Source organism: Homarus americanus, unplaced genomic scaffold (assembly GCF_018991925.1).
Source record: "Homarus americanus isolate GMGI-L3 unplaced genomic scaffold, GMGI_Hamer_2.0 scaffold30535, whole genome shotgun sequence".
NCBI classification, from domain to species: domain Eukaryota; kingdom Metazoa; phylum Arthropoda; class Malacostraca; order Decapoda; family Nephropidae; genus Homarus; species Homarus americanus.
This window is the reverse complement of record NW_024732440.1, coordinates 7989672-8004118: the sequence shown is the minus strand read 5'-3', so window position 1 is coordinate 8004118 and position 14447 is coordinate 7989672. Positions and strand designations below refer to the sequence as shown.

At 38.2% G+C, this 14447-nt stretch overlaps 1 protein-coding gene across 1 annotated transcript in view; it reads right to left on the bottom strand.

Annotated features, from left to right (window-relative positions):
• LOC121868796 (ankyrin repeat domain-containing protein 13C-like) overlaps nt 1-14447 on the bottom strand; it is a 49650-nt gene that overhangs the window by 13607 nt on the left and 21596 nt on the right. Inside the window, exons 7-9 of the mRNA XM_042369733.1 lie at nt 9688-9846; nt 8140-8289; nt 7805-7934 (exon numbers count right to left, since the gene is read on the bottom strand). Coding sequence (XP_042225667.1) covers nt 7805-7934; nt 8140-8289; nt 9688-9846 — 439 coding nt within the window. The remainder of the gene's footprint in view (nt 1-7804; nt 7935-8139; nt 8290-9687; nt 9847-14447) is intronic.

Here is a 14447-nt window from a genome sequence, read left to right as displayed (position 1 = left end):
ACTATTTGTTGTTGAGTTCGCAATTGGTTTTATTTATTCATTATTATATTCTCATATGATCAGCCACTTATGGTGTATGTTTCATCATTAATAATATATAATATTAAATACAGTAATAGAAAAAAATATGACATAATTTGTAATTTTACTATAAAATAATAGTAACTGAGATGGACTGCTGCAGTCAGTGTGTGTGTGTAATAATAATAATTAACGGTTTATTGAAAGAGCTTGGCAGCCAGAAGGCTGAAAATATACAGTTACATATTTGGGGAATGGGTTTCGAATTACAAATAATATACAAGTAAAATAAGTGATACAAATAAGATATATAATAACTAGATGGGGAAAAGCTCGAACTACAGTGGATTTCAACATAGTGACAGTGCAAGAAGTAGTATTTACTGGGAGTGAATACACTGGTTTATTACAAGTTATTGATAATTTTTACAATGGTTGGGACTGGACTGTTCTTATAGCGATCAGTTCGTGCACGTATGGGCTGGATGTGGTTGTGGTGTCGAACAGCAATTCTCGGGCTAGGGATCTCAGGTGGTAGTAGGAGCCGGTGTCGAGGATGGTGTAGAAGCTTCTTACCAAATTTGCAGATGAGGTCGTGGTGATGGTCAGTGAGAGTCGAAAGGGTCAGTGTGTTGAGCGCTTCTTGATATGTGGAGTAGGAAGGGAAGAGAATAATCTTGCCTGGCCTCTTTTGCACTTTTTCGAGGTGTTTACGTTGTGTGGCATTTAGGGAGGAAGACCAGGTAGGGGAGGCATAGGTGAGCTTGGGAAGTATGAATGTTGTGTAAACACTGAGGAGCTCGGGTGCAGGAACTCCGAGGGACTTGAGTCGGCGGAGGAGTTGGAGACGGAAACTGGAGGATTTGACAACTTCACTGACGTGTGGTTTCCAATTTAGTTTGTTGTCTATGGTGATGCCGAGAAGCTTCGTGGAATCTACAACCTGGAGTGTGTTCGGACCTAAAGTAATGGAAGGAGGTGGGACAATGTTGGAGGAGAGGTTGATGTGCATAACCATGGTCTTGGTATGGTTGATGGTGACATGGTTGTTGGTGGCCCAGTTTTGGAGACTGTTCAATAAATCCTGAAGGGCGGTATAGTCAGGAGCAGAATTGTTGACGCTGATCCCAATGGTGGAGTCGTCAACATGTGTGTGTGTGTGTGTGTGTGTGTGTGTGTGTGTGTGTGTGTGTGTGTCCTTGTGGCAACACACAGTAACTGGGTGCCTCGTGGGCCCAGGCTAGACGAGCAGGGAATTTCGGAGTAACAGTGGGCCCCAGAGGGACAGCGCATAGACCCACTGGCATGTGTACACATCCTGGCACCTACCAACCACTGCCCCGCTGCCTTGCGGATTAATCTTGGTAGGTATAAGGCTATGGTAGTAAATCCAGAACGAAAAATCTGCGGTGGAGCCACGTATCAGGCAGACATGTTTACAGAGCTCCAACAAGACCCCAAATGCGGTATAGGAGGAAGAGGTGACCAACATGGGGACCCAAAAAGCTACTAAGGCGAAACCCAACCGACTGGGTTATCGGCAGTCCATTGCGACTCTCCCTCTCCCCAGTCATTGCAACACTTGCACCACTGGATCAGGAAAAGGGAGAGCCAAGATGTGTGGTTGCAGTCTGCACTCCAGCCTCACCACATAAATCAACTCACGTGCAGCCATCATTCAGCTCTTCATACCCATCATCATCAAATCCTTATACTCCAAAAGTCCTATGGCGACGGACGAGTGGCGATGGGGACAGACAGAGATGGCTGCCAGGAGTCTCTAGTCACAACTCTGCATATGGGGGGCACAGATAAGATGGTCGTTTATACACTGGGATCTAGGCAGCAGTGCAATCTGGTCCTGTTTGTGCGACTGAGCAGCCCTTTCGAGGAGCCACTCTGCTCACCGCACATGGGGAGAGGGCTAGAAAAGGTGCCCTAAACATCGCCTCCCTAAAGAACCAACCTGACTGGGCATCTGCACTCAGTAAGGTCATCCTTATGCGGTCGAAAACAATTATAATCACAAATCAAAACAAAAACAAACTATTCAGCCTCTTATGGTCGCTGCATGGAATGTCAAAACCCTTCTGGAAACTGGCACAAATGCACATCCTGAAAGAAGCACCGCCCATGTGGCAAAAGAGCTGGCTAGATATAAAATCAACATAGCAGCCATTAATGAGCTCCGGCTCCCAGACGAGGGTCGACTAACAGAATAGGAGTCTGGCTATACCTTCTTCTGGAAGGGTAAGCCTGCTGCGAGAGAAACCGAATTTATGCAGTTGGATTTCCCATCCGTCAACACATCCTACACAGGCTATCTGAAACAAGGTAGGTAGATACCAGGTAGCCTCACGCAGGCCCATAGGAAATCACTAATTGGCAACTCCACTCTCGAGATCGCTAAACCACGCCCCTTTTGTCACTTCATGCGTTTGTAATATTCTGGTATTATTATCTGTATAGATCCTTTCGGTATTCAAAATATACTAGCATAAAATGTTATTAATCAGATATATATTTAATAATATGTAATATACAGTGTATATTGCCATGTAAATTATACAATAAGAAAATGTTTGAAGAAATTTACAATAAAACGAGAACTCTGGTCGAATTGTAAAATATTCAATACATTTCCTCCCATTTTAATTATATTCTGGCATTCTGGCAATTCCCAGCAGTTTTCTGAAGCAAAATATATTGGTGTAGATAATTTTTTCCCATGAAATATATAATTGTTGTAGATTTTTACTATACCAGTACTGTATATTTTGACAATTGAAAATGCATAATACATTATATATAAAACAGGAAACAAAACATATGCACATTTAATGTACTTATAATATATGATCTTCGTACATTGTAGCATTCTTGATTTGACCTCCTAATCCCGGTAGATTTATTGTTGGACGTGAGTGCGGCTTTAAAGAAAGCTTTACATTGTCTACTGCTAAATGGTAATTAAAACATTCAGATTTAAAATGCATTGAACATATCGTATGCCACGCCTTCACTTGTTTGGTGTTTTTTATATCTTTTCTTTTACAGGCATCTAGCCACTTTGCCGCAATAAATCATTGTTATAAAAGAAAAGCACTCCACTTTCACTTGTAAATATCAAACTTCTACTGTTTGATGTAACCAAGTGGGCGGAGCTTAATAAGCGATGTCATCGCTAGCCAATCAGCGACGTTGGATTGAATCCAGCGGTCGCAAGCGTCACAAGAAAGATATTAATATTTATTTTATATATTTAATCTGTGGCTCCAATTAAAATAAAACAAAAAATCTCCATTCCATACATTTATTGTAGAACTTTTAATACCATCATAAGCCTTCAAAAATACGTAAATAAAAATTTCAATTTTATTTTCATTAGCGTAGAGCCTATGGGAGTGAGGCTACCTGGTATCTACCTACCTTGATCCGAAAGGCCTGTTGGGATCAACAAAGGCCTCATGATCTCTCCGAGTCCCACTGAATCACTCACGTCATGCCTTCTTCATCAGTGCATACGCCCCAACACTGGATGCAGAGAATGACATCAAGGAGGCCTTTTACGCCAACCTTGAAAGAGTACTAACCTCTATCCCCAGAGAAGATAAGGTTGTGCTCCTTGGTGACTTCAATGCCAGAGTTGGTAGACATACTGACATTTGGCAGGGAATCATAGGGAGGAATGGACTTGGCAAATGTAATCCCAACAGCCTACTCATCATCAGCAAGTGTGCTGCACACTACCTCACTATCACCAATACCTTGTTTAGGCAGGCTGACTAGTTCAAGGGTTTGTGGCAACACCCACGATCCAAACACCGGCATCTCATTGACTACATCATTGCCAGAGAAAGAGATCGTCAAGATGTCCTCATCATCCGAGCAATGCGTGGCTCAGACCACTACGACACTGATCATCGGCTCGTCAGAGCCAAGCTCTCACTTCACGTCGCCCCAAAAAGGTGAAAGCAACAAGCCTTCAGAAGAGGTTTTAATACTCAGCTTCTGGAGGATCCAGCAGTAGCACATGATTTCAGAGAGCAGCTCGAACATGGGCTGATAAACAACCCAAATCCCAGTGCCGAATGGAGTATTCTCGACACTGTCATGACAAATACCTAAAGAGAGACCCTCGGCCAGGTCGAAAGAGTACACCAGGACTGGTTTGATGAAAATGACCTGGAAATCAATGTATTCGTCGATGATAAACGTACTGCTTTTACTGACTGGCAGAACAACCCTCAGTCTAGGACCAAAGCTGATACCTTCCGCAAGAAGAAAGTGGTGGCCCAGCGCGAACTTCGGAAACTAAAGAACGACTGGTTTAAAAATAAAGCATATGAAATGCAAAAACTTGCAGATCAATACAAGATACGCAAATTTTTCAATTCCACTAAAACATTTTTGGGCCAATCACTCATGGCACAGCCCCCCTCCGCTCATCCGACGGTAACTCCCTAATTAAAGACGAAAAAGGCATCCATCAGCAATGGAAAGAGCACTACCATTCGTTACTCAACCGAAACACCGATGTGGATGTCCTGACTAACCAGCAGGTCCCTCAGCATCTAGAGCTGACCCACCTCAGCTATCCTCTTTCCCTGGATGAGGTAGCTACTGCCATCAAACAGATAAAAAATAACAAAGCCTTAGGGCCTGATGGAATCCCAGCCGAGGTGTATAAAGCAGGAGGACCTCTGCTTATTAGCCGTCTCCACTTTCTCTTGGAGTATATTTGGGAAAAGGAGGAAATCCCCCAAGCTCTTAAAGACGCCACCATCTTCATAAGAGCAAGAGAGACCAGTCATACTGTGGCAACTACCGCGGGATCTCGCTGCTGTCCGTACAGATTATCGCCCGAGTCCTCCTAAACAGATTACTACCTGAGGAGGAAAACTTCCTCCCAGAATCTAAATGTGGCTTTAGACATCACGTGGCACCACTGACATGATCTTTGCTGCCCGCCAGATACAGCGCGTGATCTGTACATGATCTTTATTGACCTAACCAAGGCCTTTGACTCGGTCAACAGGGAAGCCCTCTGGCGGACTCTCAACCGGTTTGGCTGCCCACCAAAATTCATCACCATTGTGAGACAACTCCACTACAGAATGAATGGCAGTGTCTTGCACAATGGCACCCAGTCTGAGTTCTTCCCCATCCAAACGGGGGCAAAACAAGGATGTGTACTGGTGCCAACTCTCTTTTCCATTTCCTAGGCTGCCTTCCTTACTCGTGCTAGTGCCAATTTAGCCAGTGGGGTGGACATAGAGTACCGGATGAAGGATCTTTTCAAAATAAGACGACTCCAGGCAGGTACAAAGATGTTGGCAGCTTCCATTACTTTATGATAATTATTTTTTGATACATTTTGTATGAAGGATTGTGTGCATGTAACACTAAATTTTGTTTAAGAAAAATATGTACAGTAAGTCCTCGTCTAACGTCGCCCCGATTAACGTTGTTTCAGTACAACGTCGCTACTCTTTAGATATCAATAATTCGTGTAACGTCCTGACTCCTCAATTTAACGTCGTTTTCGCGTCGTCACTAGCTACTTTTTACGGTGCATCACCATCTCTCGTCTTGCCGCGCTATGGACTCTCGGGAGGAGGAGGCAGCCACCTAGCCTCATTACTCCACCACCCTCTTCCTCCCACCCTCCTCCTCCTCCTCCCTTCCCCTCCTCACCTCCTCCCCCTCCTGCCATCCGCCTCCTGTGCTTCACTCCCCCACCACACACACTCTCCCACCACCTCCACCCATCGGTAGTACAAAAATACCAATACAAAATGATTTATATATATATATATATATATATATATATATATATATATATATATATATATATATATATATATATATATATATATATATATATATATATATATATATATATATATATATATATACACAGTGACCCCTCGTTTAACGAACGCCTCGGTTAATGAAATTTCGGTTAACGAACTGCCTTCCATAAGGATCTTCAATTCGGTTAATGAACTTAAACGAATTTCTTACAAAACAACCTCAACATGTTTTTGCTTGCACTGACTGGGCAACCAGCTTTAGTATCAGTCCGCCAATACATTAATCAGTTCTAGGGCTTAAATTCCTTACTATTTTAGTAAATATCAAGAAGTTTATACTATTCAATAATTTTAAAAGTTTAATATTCAATTTTTTAGTCATTTTAACAATTATTGAACATTATTGAAGGTAAAGTGACTAGTTTACTGCGTGGCATCCAGCCTCTTAACACAGCAAACAGGCGTTAGTCTCTCTCTGTTTTCACTGGAGGTAACATCTTGCTTGAGACTCTCTTAAACTAAACACTTTTTTTCTGTGTTTCCAAGCAAATTATTGGTCATTTTGAAATATATTTTACATATTGACAATATATAATGCAGTGCAGTGTTGATTTAAAGAAAATAATCTTGAATTACACCAAGAGAGCTAAAATTTTATGGGTGAAATGGCACCATGGGATGACTTCTCTTCCACCCCAATGCCTTCTCTTCTTCCTTCTCCTCCACCCCCCATTCTAAATCCCATCATCATCATCATCATCATCCAGGAACCTTCTACATACACACCTCAAAGTAAGTGAACTTTTCTACCATTTTTGTTGAATTTAGGAAATTTTCGGTGAGCTGGAACCAATTACCCATTGAAACAATGGTTTGGGTTAACGAACTTTTCGGTTAACGAGCGACCTTCTGGAACGGATTGAGTTCACCGTTAACCGGTCACTAGATAGATAGATAGATAGATAGATAGATAGATAGATGAATGGATGGGTGGATAGAGAGATAGATAGATAGATAGATACATACATAGATAGATAGATGAATGGATGGATGGATAGAGAGATAGATAGGTAGATAGATAGATACATAGATAGATATATATATATATATATATATATATATATATATATATATATATATATATATATATATATATATATATATATATATATATATATATATATATATATATATATATATATATATATATATATATATATATAGTCGGCCCTTCACATACTCGGGTTTAGCATTCACGGATTCACAAATACACAGATTGCCCCGCCGGAGGAATATTCTGTACATTGAAGTAATTAAAGTACATTCAAATCGCGCGCCATTCAAATTGCGCGCGACACCGAACACTGCACACCGCCTGCTCCCGCTACCTCACACACACACGCATAGCGCGTCGTCACCCCACCCCGCACTCCCTCACTCAGTCAGTCAGTCTCGCTGTAACCACGCTTGTGTTGACATCAGCATTGTAGTTGCAAAAATATTACATTTACGTGAATGTATTATATCAAGCACAGTATGAATAGAATATCACTAATATAACAGTATTTTAACCGAAAACTATTAAAAAAAGGAGTGGTATCAATTTAGGAAATTCATATAAGAAAATTTTTGTATCTCAAACGTTTGTATCTTGAGGGATACATGTACATGAAGCGTATAATTTCCCGTATTGAGGTAAAGGGCCAAGATCCAATGAATCTCCAAAATTTCTAAAAGATTAAATAAACTTTTTTTAATATTTATTTGAAAAAATTATTAACAGTTACAAGCGCAAACAAAGCACAACACTCAGTAATGATTTAAAAAGCACACCACGTCGATCTGTAAATTACAGGAACAGAGGATTAGTCACTGCTCATTTCTCCCAAAATGTGCAAATTTCTGAAATACACGCAAACTCTATGTCCCCAAATACACAGTATCAAACAAAAAATTTCACCACTTACCAATTTTTACTGGAAACCCTGGTGGAAGTTTCATTTGGACAAATTCCCGTAGCTTTGCAAAGTGCTTGAAGGGGGCTATTACTTCAAGAACATTTAACAGCATCTCTACAGTTAATGGAAATTCTTCACTCTGTAAAAAAAATTATTTTAAAATAAAGTTTTTGCAAGAAAGAATTGGTGACATCCTCTGACAGGGAACAACTTGTTATCAAACATACTATAAATTGTTTATTCTGTGATATAATTTTCTTAAAGTAATCCTTTTAAAACTCGAATTAAAAGATTATGATGAATTGGTTCATAAATACTGTGTCTATTAAAATTTTAAAGCTTACCATTGCTACAGTTGCTTTAAATGATTTAGAAGACTCTTTACATATGAGTGTCCGACCAAGTGGAGGAGGCTTCCCGGTTTCTGCTTCAATATAGGTCTCCCAGGATACTGGCTCGGTGCTTGGTGGTTCTAACGAAGCTCTACGTACTGACTGTAAAGATAATTAAGTACGATACAATTTTAGTGAAACGATGATAAATTTTGTGAGTAACTTAGACCGGTAAACGCAAAGTGTTGAGTGACTTAGTGGATAAAAAACAAATACTAAGGTCCTCTTATAGATTCTCAAGTCTCATACTATAAAGGGGTTGAGAAAGTTTGGTGTGAAATGGATCAAATTTAATTTCTCCTGTAAAATACAGGGCAAGGGGGGCTGAGCTCTAATATATATATATATATATATATATTTTTCAAATACAATATTAATTACAGTATATGGTAAATTTTTGCACATGTTTTCCCGTGATTCACACTGAGTGTGAGGAACAAATGTAGGATTCACTACACACATAAGATGGCAACTCCCTTTCCTTCAAAAATAAAGCATAATGGTTGTCTACAATCTACATGTGTCGCTTGTGATGCTCCCCAGTGGTTCAGTGGAGGTGTTGTGATACTTTCTCTTATAAATTTCCTTCTACTGTAAAAGCTCTTAACACAGGTAACAAATTCCGAAAACCAGTGGTTAGAAACGGAGTCTGATCAAAATTATGATCTACCGGTACTTAATATCTTAAGATGATTCAAATCATCACTGTAAGAATCAAGTTCATTTATATGACTCAATCAATCAATCAAAAGTTGCCATCCTCATATGTGAGGATTGGCGACCACAGTCATCCACTCTAAATGTTTTCGGGCCATTTTTGCAATCTTCTGAGAACCCAGTTTTTAATTTCATTCATCCATCCTAGTTCTGTCTTCCCCTGGCAAAACATTTACATAAATATGACAGCCTCATTGGCCAGATGACAAAAGACAAAGTGGACTCATTGAAACGTGATAGGGCAGAAATCTTTCTTCAAAGTTGGAAACCAGAGTTCAGAGGCAGCAACCAAAATTATTTTTTAATAGTGGAAGCAATACCTTAGAGAGGGAACCACTGCATGATAGGGAATTTGTGAAAGACTGTTTGGAGCTATTTATATCTATGCCATGTCCTGACGAGAAATCGATGATTACCTGCAGACTGCATGTTGGACATGCCTGGTAGAGAGCATCATTCCTTGCCAATGCAAACTGGCTGATACATTACAAAGACAAAATAAGCAATTTTTCCTTGTAAGTTAAACTTAAAGGACCCAATGAAATCATCAAGAATTATCTAAAAAAAAAAATATCTTTTTGTGGATATATTGCATTGTGTTGTACAGTAAAAGAATTAATGTGTTATATCAATGGGTATTTTGGAAAAATATTGAAAAAATCAATAATTTTATATGTTACAGCAATATTTGAGGAATATTAACATAACAGAGAAGTGTCTGGCCATGCTGATGATGTATTGAAGTTGATGATTTCTGGAATTTTTATATTGTTTGATACTCACCTCATCAAAAGAATGTGCTCCACCTCCCTTTGTGAAGCTTTCCACAATAGCTTTATTCTTCTGTAAATCCTCCTCGCTAAGGTGTTCTCTTCGTTTGCGAGACTCAAGAGTTAATCCATTTAAATAGTAGAAATCAGCATTAAACTTGCCAACCATTTCCTATGGAAACAATATTTTTTTTGGCATAATATAATAAACATACAGTATACATTGTGCACATACCACCTTATCTACAGATGGAATACAGGTACAGGATGTACTGTACAGGTTGGGTATTCCTTATTCGAAATGCTTGGGGCCTTAATGGTCTTGGATTTTGGAAATTTTTGGATTTTGGAATACAGTCAACCCTCACTTTATGCGGTCCCACATTCCGCGTTTCCACGTTTACGCGGTGTCCTGCCGGAACCCAGGATGCTCACATTCCGCGGTGCGTGTACCCCTTTACGCGGAGAGCAGCTGGCAAGCCGCACCATTTTTGGATCCAAACCTCCCGCCATCCGCCATGTTGTGTAAGCGGCGCGAACGCGGCGTGCACAAGGTCGCCCAGTCATCAAAACATTACCAGTTCTTCACCCGCCACCCACCACAGCCGGCCCAAGTCAGTGATAGTGATAATTATGGTGAGGATATGGACTTATATGGACTTTGGGGGGTTTGACAAAGAGGCCCTGCAAGCCTCTGTGGTGGATAGTGATACAAGTGATACAAGTGATACAGGTGAGGGCCAATAATCTGCCCTCTGCCTCGGAACCAACAGCACATCCCCGTGTGCCCAGCCATCTTTTCTACTAATGTAAGTGTTAAAAAACCTAATATTATTGATATTTCTCTCAATTATTAATTGTGTGTGCATACCATCATAAAGTTAAGATAATATTTTTACTACAACATAGTTGTGTGTCGTCAAAAAGTGGAGTTTGGGGGTCGGCCCGGTCCCTATTTCAATTAATCCCATATGTTATGTTATTCACTTTACGCGTTTCTCACTTTCCGCGGTACCCTGTGGGTTACATTAACCGCGTAAAGTGAGGGTTGACTGTACCCCATACCTATACCCTGTATACAGAACCTATATAATGCAGTAGTTCACCCATCAGGGATGGGACCCAAGTCTATACACAAAATTCATTTATATTTAATTTACAGTACTGTATATGGATGCATATATTGTGCAAGTAGTTTCACAAAATATAATTGAATCAGTTTGGCTATAAAATATATAAGATGTACATTATTGAATCAGAAAGGTAAGTAATCACTACCGCATGTTTGGCATCGCCATGACGCCTGACCCTGAGGTGCTAAGCAGCCTGTGTCTTACATTATTAATTACACATACATACTTACCCAAGTAAAAATTATGATATATGCCATATTGAGTGTATTTTCTACTACAGTATACTGTATATACCGTACACTGTATATAATGAATTAGACTTTTGGATTTCAGAGCATTCAGACTTGGGAATTTTGGATAAGGGATACCCAACCTGTATAGGGAAATATCCAATTTAATTACTGTACAGTTTACAGTACAGGTACAGTATTATTCTTTCCCATAAACAATATTTCTTTTCAATATTTTGGTTGATATATAGTACTACCGTACAGTATCTCTATATTGCACAGGATATCCCACTTTTCCCATCAAGTTCTCTTTTTTTAAAATACAGCAATTTTGATTTCTTGAGTTATGCAGTCTTTCAAAATGTCTAGCGGAAATTTACACAAGCTACTTCAAAATATTGGTGAATGAGTTTGGAAGAGTGTGTTTACAGAGAAAGTTAATAGTGAATGTGACTAAAATAAAAGTAGTGATAAGACTGCATAGAAGTAGGAGACAACACAGAAAAATTAATGTTAATTAAAATGGAGATTAAATGGATAAAGTGATGTACAGTGGTATCCCGAATTCAAGAAATGCAAATTCGCATTTTTAAATTTGCCGGTACCTATATTGCTACCTTTTTTTTTTAATTTTGTGGTCAAATACCGTACTGTACTGTATTCATAATTTGCAGCCGAACACCAGCTGCCACAGTATTTACCTTATTTACATAAGAAACCATTGAAGTCGTGGAAATTTCATTTCAATGCTCTAATTTACCCTAGAAAAGGAAAATACGGTATAAACCTATACAGTAAAGCCTCCCGATATGTATTATATAAAAAAAAAAAATACTGTAAAAAAAAGAGAAGAGCGTCTTGCGCAAAGAAGCTGCCAGGCAAGGGAAGCTGCTGGGCTAATGAGTGGTAATGCTTATCACCAGTAAAGAAGAGTTGGAGCTTGGTGGTTCCTTTGTTTTCATGCATCTGAACAGGAACAGGAGATAAACTTTCTCAGGTTTCTTAAAGAGTTTTTGAGTCCCTATTCAACAAGAGCAAGAGAGCAAGTGATGGTAGTACTGGTTCAAAAGCTAAAAGAAAGTGTATAAGCTTAGCCAAGAAACTAGATGTGTTAAAATATTAAAAAGGCGAGAGGTTTGTGGATATTATATGGAGCAAGCAATGAACATAATATTATTTTCTGAAGTGGATCCATTAACAGAACGAAGAATTAAAATTAACAGGGACGTGAAAAACACATATGACCTCTACATAAAGATGTATAATGAGAAAATAAAGCAGCTGTGAAATGTTCTTTCGACAGCTTTATTATTCTAAAGCCTAAACCACCATCTTCAGGTTCAGTAACAGTTTCAGCAACAGCTATGATATCTTTATGGAAAGCTTCAGCTTCAGCCAGAGTTGAACCTGATTGACGATATCATCTGAGCAAAAACTAGCACAATATTCATTGGCTGTACTTATGTTTTACACATTACCACCATTTGTGAGTAGAATTTTTGTTTACATTATTAAGTATTATTTAAAACATATGAACAGTAATAAGTGTTGCTTTCATATTCTTATGTACTAGAGAAATGACGATGTTTTCACATATACGCACTTACATACGATGGCGTTCCCAATCTATTTTGTATTTTTCTTTACCATTAATGGTTAACTACTTCTATTGTTCATATACATTAAATAACATTACTTAATACATACATTTTATTTTTTTACATAAATTTTACTTCAGCAATAGCCAGGGTCTTATTTCTTCAGTTTCTTTTGTAAAAGTAGAACCATCGTCCTTTGTCACTGGTGTTGTAAACATGAACGAAAACAATGCCGTCTCGTCTCCTCTTGTGTGTTTTAATATTCTACGTAATATTAATGAATTGCATTGTTCATTTCACAAATATAAACCTTAATTCAATCATATACATATTTAGTAATAAACAATAATGAATCTTTTGTACATGTTCTTAATAAGATAAATGAAGCAGTTTCCTTGAGGGTGCACATACACGTTGCCGTTCCACTATCACTCTCTTTTTTTCTGTAACATCAATGGTTACTTTTACTGTACATTAAATAACATTAATTAAAACATAATTTTTTTTTACATTAATTTACTTTAGCAATAACCAGTGTCTTATTTTCTTGTTTCAGATGGATAAATGACATTATGGGCGTAAACATGACAACAACAATAGAGTCCCATCTCCTCTTGTGTGATCTTATTATCATTGATTTATATTGTATATAAGATGCACTCATAAACATTATTTAAAGAATATAGTAGTTTGCACTTTTCATTAATTGTATTGTTTTGGGGGGAAAAGAGAGTAAAAAGCCACACAAAAGGCCACACTGGGGAATGCATCTCATTATCATTGCTTTATTCTAATGGTAATTAATGATTCATGATACGATGATTCACCTTACACTGCAGTATTGGAGGACACATTATCGTCGTTATTCGAGGCTTTACTGTATAAGAAAAATAAAAAAAATGGAATGCGAGTTGTGCATGGTAGGTAGGGCAGTTGGGCAGTAAACTGATCGTCCCCTCCCTCCCCAAGCGCACCCCTACGACCTCCTTAATACAATAATACATTACACAATTCTAACATAATACATTATACAATTTTAACATAATACATTATACAATTTTAACATAATACATTATACAATTTTAACATAATTCCCATATCATTTAGGTTCATTTGGTACTGGGTTAATAAAACATTATTGTAAAGTAATAAATCTTCCAAAAAAATAAAATCCTACACTAAACCCAAAATGAGTTATAATGTGATATTAAATTGCTGGTTCCTTGTTGACATAGTGCAGTCACAGCCAGCCCAGTGCCTCCTTGTCTGGATGTTGTTGTATTGGCATAACCCACACAGAATTATGAGAAGGGAAGGAGCTGTTTATGTAATATAGAACTACTTTTTGCACAATATCTATGTGTTACTGAACTATTTATGTATTCTATATGATGTTTAATGTTTATTAAAACAGTTTTAGAATAGTTTATGGGTCTTTCTTGACTTCTGGTACCAAACGAATTATGTACAGTATCTCTATTCAAATAAATTTTGTTACAATTCGCAATTTGATAATTCATGATATCTTCTAGTATCTAAAGCATGAATTATCGCAACTTCACTGTATTAATTATCTGGAAGTGGATGTGTCAGTAAATGAAAGTGAGAGACAAATTAAAGAAGAGAGTAGCAGAGGGAGAGAAAGTATTTGGTGCACTGAGAAATGTATTGGATAGAAAAAAGAATGTCAATGGCATTACTTATGCCATTAAATTTGAGTCAAATACATATAAAATAGTTTAATATAAATTAAAAAGTAATATAAATTTGACCGTACTGAGGACAATGGTGGTTGAGGATGACACTAGCCTT